At 38.3% G+C, this 5,957-nt stretch overlaps 1 protein-coding gene across 1 annotated transcript; it reads right to left on the bottom strand.

Moving 5' to 3' along the window:
* Window positions 1-1,530: 1,530 nt before the first annotated feature.
* On the bottom strand, window positions 1,531-5,611 carry LOC149143971 (protein kinase PINOID 2-like). Its single transcript, XM_089453322.1, has 2 exons — window positions 4,458-5,611; window positions 1,531-2,520 (listed from the first exon to the last, which is right to left on the bottom strand). The coding sequence occupies exons 1-2, from the start codon at window positions 5,099-5,101 to the stop codon at window positions 1,737-1,739; spliced, it is 1,428 nt and encodes a 475-aa protein (XP_089309448.1). The 5' UTR covers window positions 5,102-5,611; the 3' UTR covers window positions 1,531-1,736.
* Window positions 5,612-5,957: the final 346 nt, after the last annotated feature.

Here is a 5,957-nt window from a genome sequence, read left to right on the forward strand (position 1 = left end):
AATAGTGAACAATTATTATTAGTAATTATATGTTAACTCATTATTGTTATTCAAAGAAAATTATTCTATTTATAAATGTTAGATAGTTTGCAAAAAAATAAACATATTCTAGAGAAAAACAAACTCTTAATTTTTTATTAATAATTTATTTTTATTATTAAAAAAATATTGTTTATTTTGAAGAATATTTGATAATTTATATTTGTTATTAACTTAATATTATTTATTAGTAAGTAAAATATATATCACTTAATAATTTAATTGAGCCGAGAGGCTCATTCTACAGCCTAGTATGATGTGTAATGGTCCGTAATTAAAGTTGAAATTTTGCTCATGTTAAATCCATATTTAAGATAGATCTATGTTGGTTTTAAATAAATAAATACCCATGTTAGATCCATATTTAAGATGGATCTATGCTAGTTATAAATAAATACCCGTGTAATGTGGTAAAATTTATTCTCTAATTATTATTTTTTAAACTCCCATTCTGATGATGATGATAGGTAATGCTAAATTTTATAAAAAAAAGTTGACCTTGTAGTGGTCCTTGATCAACCATGAAAGTGAAGGTTGACAATGAAGTGAACAACTATGAAAGTGAAGGTTGACAATGAAGTGAATGGAGAGCAGAAGGTTGACCTTGGGCAACTATTGATCCCTAATTGCCGAATCCCCGAATGTTCAGCAATCAAATGGATATGGGCGCGGTTAAATAATTGACCGCATCTATGTCTCTCTAATTGCCAAATATTTGGTGTATTGATCCCTAAACTTATCTGAATTGTTGATTTGCCAAATATCTATGTCTCTCTAATTGCCAAATATTTGGTGTATTGATCCTTAAACTTATCTGAATTGTTGATTTGCCAAATATTTAGTAAATAATTAACTGCGCCCATATCAGTCTAATTGTCAAATATTCAACGAATTAACAATTTATATATGATATAACCATCGCATAGAAGTTCGAGACATTGTAGGTACCTTATGATGGAGCATAAACATGTAAGGAGTCAATTTGGCTTCAAAGGGCTTTGCAATGAAGTGAAATTGGTAAACCGGGATCAAATGCAAATGCTCTGATCCAGTAAAATTAATAAACTTACATCAAAACAATTGTGAAAGCCGTGATTGTAGATTTTGAAAATAAGAATTTATTTGATAGTAAATTTTGAAAGTGTTATCAATATATATAAAAAACAAAAATGTTAGCAACACTTAAGAATGAAAAATAATATTGGATACAATTTTTTCATGTGATAGATTGGGAATATGAAACTCTAATCAATCAGTCTTACAAGTCTTAAGTATTAGTTCAGCTGGTCTAATTTCTATTGTTAAATATTTAGGTTTTGCTTGTTTGAACTCAGAAATTAATCAACTTAACTTAATCTGCCTAAATCCATAAACCACCCTTAAAAAAATCTAATCAACTCATATTTAACAAAAACTTCAACAGCACCCGGTGATTGAAAGCAATACTCTAATCAGCCTCAATTTGGAAACAAAAATGTAGCAAATGATAAACTGGTTGCATCAATAAATAAATACCGTTTAATCAAAGTCAGCTATACATGAATCCGCGGTTGAGCGTCGACATTGCTTCACAGAATGTCTATACATGATGAAATATACATTGCAGGTGCAGGGAGACTTTGAATTATTTAACAGACGAGACGACGCGAAAAGCTTCGATTATATCCTGGGGCCTTCCATGCACGTCGAAGACAATATTAGAAATAATCGAAGCGATGAACAGGCGCTGGCTGCTGCTTCTTTTTTGCTGAGACAGCAGGCACCTGCGGAGGTGGCATGGAACGAATGAGAGCCCAGTTAATAATCCCCTTGAAGAAAGGGTGCCCCTTAATCTCAGAGGCTCCCCGGCTGGAGCCAAGGCGCCGTCGAGGATCTCTAACCAGAAGTTTCTTTATCAAATCCCTTGCCGCCTCCCAGGCCTCCCGGTCCCTCTTCGGCACCCTCTCCGGGAACCGCAGTGGCTGCGTGACAATGTTCGTCAGCGTGGCCTCGTTGCTCGAGCCCCTGAACGGTGTCCTCCCGTAGAGTAGCTCGAAGATGAAGATCCCCAGGGTGTACCAGTCCACCGGGCTACCGTGTCCTTCGCCGGATATCACCTCCGGCGCCAGGTACTCGTGCGTGCCGACGAAGGATTTCGACCGGGCGTCCCTCGGCTCCGCCACGAGCTGCGGCCGCGTTTCGTACCTTGCGCTGCGTGTCGCTTTGTTGGACGACAACGACGATGAGGGTAAGAAGCAGGAAATTACGGGGTCGATGTTGCTGCAGACAGCGCCAGGCGGAGCGCGGACGGAGAGATTGTTGTCGCCTTCCGTGGTCTTTTCCAGCGTGGCAACGGCGTCGCAGCGGAGCGAAAGATCAAAGTCCGACAGCATGATGTGGCCGTCTTCCCTGACGAGTACGTTCTCCGGCTTCAGGTCTCTGAATACCACGCCCATCATGTGCAGATACTCGAGCGCTACAAGAACTTCCGCCGCATAGAACCTGGTTCACAATTTGATAAATTGTCAGCTTCTTGCCAATCAAATCCAAAACATCAACATTATACTTTTATTCCACCAGCATTGGGAGATTAATCTTTCTTTTAATACAAATTTTTATTTAGTTGATTAATCTTTCTTTTAATATAAATTTTTATTTTAAAATAGTGAATGATTTTTATTTTTATTTTTATTATTTATGGTAATAAATGAAAGAGGATGGTATATTCTTATATACTTCTCTACACATTAATCCATGGAATTTCAGATATTTATCATTTTATATATCATTTTTATTTTAAGATAGTGAAGGGAAATTTGTATTTTATGGGCGTAATAAAGAATATTAGTATATTTTTTTTGGGTTTTTTTACACATTAATAGATGGATTTTCAAATATTTACTATCTTATTTTCTAAATCCATGTTTTTATATATTAATAGATGGAATTTCAAATATTTACTTTCTTGCATCTATAGATCTATATTGACCTAATACAATCTATATTTACCTAATACAAATATGAAATTATTTTGTAGATTATCAAATCTATGTTTACCTAATACAAATATGAAATTACCATGCAAATTTTAGATCTTAGGCTTTTGTGATCCATAATGTAGTAAGCATGTATTTCATATTAATCACATCAGTATTATTTGGTCCAGGTTTCGAACCAGCTAATGTGGATGTGTTCATCCTCAATACAAAATGTTCACCAATTAATACTGATGTGATTAATCCGAAAAACATGCTTACTACCATGCAAATTATTGAATCACAAACGATCTTTATACATTAATGGATGGAATTTCAAATATTTACTATTTTGCATTTTCTAAATCTGTGTTTATCTAAAACAAGACTAGAATTACGATACAAATTATCAAATCTATGTTTACTTAATACAAATATGAAATTTCCATATAAATTATCAAATAACAAATCACATTTACACATCAATAAATGAAATTTCAAATCCATGTTTACTTAATACAACTATGAAATTACCATGCAAATTATATCCATGTTTACCTAATACAAACATGAATTACCATACAAATTGTTAAATAACAAATGGCATTATGCCAATACCTAGATTTATTCAAGAGGAAAAATGATCCGTTCAACATCTATCCACCAGCCTGGCTGATATGGTTATGAATGATGTCGATCAAAGTAGATCAACTGCCTCCTTGAATTAAAACTATATCAGCCACATTTGCTAATATAGTGATGCTAATTATACATATGGAAAAATGGCATAATATGGTTATGAATGATGCCGATTAAAGTAGATCAACTGCATCCTCGAATTAAAACTATATCAACTAATATAGCCATGCTAATTATATATATGGACAAATGACACTATGCAGATCTATAAGAGAAAAAATTATATTAATTAAAGGAGATTAAGTGCATTCTCAAATCAAAACTATATTAACCACATTTGCTAATATAGTGATCCTAATTATACATATGGACAAATGACATTATATATATGGACAAATGACATTATTAGGATCTATACTAAGAAAAATGATACCAGTAGTATATTCACCACATTTACTAATATGATTAAGAAAATGTCAATCAAAATCTATAAATCACATTTATAAATCAAAATATATCAACCACATTTACTAATATAATTTTGCTTATTATATATTTACTAATATAATTTTTCTTATTATACACATAAACATAGATGAACATTACCACCTAAAATACCAGAACTTCAGTACTTCAATGGATTATAAGGTATAACTTCTTCATCAGTAATGGCATTTCTTAAAGATGGATAAGACCATTTTTCTAATTTATTTAAATGGTGTTAACCACCAGAAAGCAGAGAAATTTGGAACTTGCAAAACTCTAATTTTAAAGAACTTTCCTCAGCTGACCTATCATTGAGATTTCAAGTTATGGAAGATATACCTTGTCGCTCTTAAACTGAAGCGTTTGATGAGCTGTTGTTGGCGCAGAGAATGCAAATCCCCGCCGGGGCAGAACTCCATGACGAGACACGAATAATGGGAGGCGTCGAAATGGGCATAGAGAGTGGGAAGAAACGGGTGGTCAAGAGTGGACAGGATCTGTTTCTCCACCTCCGCTCTGTGGAGCTTGTCCCTGCAAGCCATGGCCTCCTTGTCAACAACCTTCATGGCATACAAACCGCCCGGCCGGGTCCTCAATTGGCAGAGGTAAACGCTGCCGAGGTCCCCGCTGCCGAGCTTTTTGAGTAGCTTGAAGTGGTTGAGGCCGATGCCACCGTCTCTGGTGCGCAGGCACCGGATGGCCTCCCAAGACGCCTGGTTCGCCTTGTGGGGCTTGTTCCGGTGCGCAGCCTCTGGCCAAGAATTGCTCAGGCTTAGGCTGAGGCTGGTCCGTGCGCTGCAAAATCCTGCGCCTAGGGAAGAGGAGGAGGCGCAGCTGAAGCTGAGAGAGCCGGAGCCGGAGCTCTCGCTGATGGAGCTGTTGGTGGAATGAAGCGTGGCCGAGGAGGGGAAGCTTTCTAGGCTCATCTGATCGAAGTCCAGATCGGCCTCGGCCCGGAAGATCTTGGACGTGGGCGGCTGCATAGTGCGCGGGCTCTACGAAACCATGAAGCGATTACTGGGCAATAATAAAGGCTGCAAAGGCTCGAATCTTAGCTGAGAAAAGGCTGTGGGAATATGGGGAATTTTATCGATCGTGGTATGGCGCACTGTGAGTGCCAGGCAATGGTGGGGAAAAAACAAAGGAAAAGAAGTGAAAAAGGACGCGGACAAAGGCAGCGACAGCGCCAGAGAGGCTGAGACAAAGAGAAAGGACACTGCCCCATCTTCCAATTTAAGTTTGCTTTGCTAAATCGCCATTAGCTGTCCCGACAGACACGCAGGATCCGAGAAAGGTCTCCCGGCTGGCGATTCCACCTGCATTTTTCATTGCCCACCCACGGGCTCTCTCTGATGCTTCTTCAATTACTATTATTTTTACGCCCCCTCCCCTGTGACTCGCGAACAAAAATACTGTGGTCGGCTATTCAACTCGTGAATCCAATTCCTGCCCCTGCTCCGGGAGCTGAACTCGGTCATGTGAGCTCTTATGCTCCTTCATGTGACCGCCGGCCCAGCTGGCATATTTAATGTAGTTTGGGTGGCATCGGTGAGAGAGAGCCGGGAATTTGATGTGATGATCTCGAGTCCCGGGGACGGCGCCGCTGAGTGGGCCATCCGACCGTGTCGTGTCTCCCCTCTCTCCGGCACCCGTGACATCCGCGTGTCATCACCTAGCAAATATATAAATGTACGTATGTTTTGGCAACGTTATATTTAAAGCACAGTTACCACTTGGAAATTTGCTTTATTTTACCTGCCTTTTTCACGGGGAGTTCTATGCCCATGAGAAAAATATCGTCATGGTAATTGGATAAGTTTGAGCCGTTGAGTGCTCTGA

Source organism: Pinus tabuliformis, chromosome X, assembly GCF_031772625.1.
Source record: "Pinus tabuliformis cultivar Carrire ecotype Pingquan chromosome X, CPIR1, whole genome shotgun sequence".
NCBI classification, from domain to species: domain Eukaryota; kingdom Viridiplantae; phylum Streptophyta; class Pinopsida; order Pinales; family Pinaceae; genus Pinus; species Pinus tabuliformis.

Excerpts from the sequence above, each read along its gene's own strand:
- LOC149143971 (XM_089453322.1), bottom strand. The coding sequence starts at position 5,101 with ATGCAGCCGCCCACGTCCAAGATCTTCCGGGCCGAGGCCGATCTGGAC. Across the intron at positions 2,521-4,457 it reads TTCAGTTTAAGAGCGACAAG|GTTCTATGCGGCGGAAGTTC; the intron begins GTATATCTTCCA and ends ATTGTGAACCAG.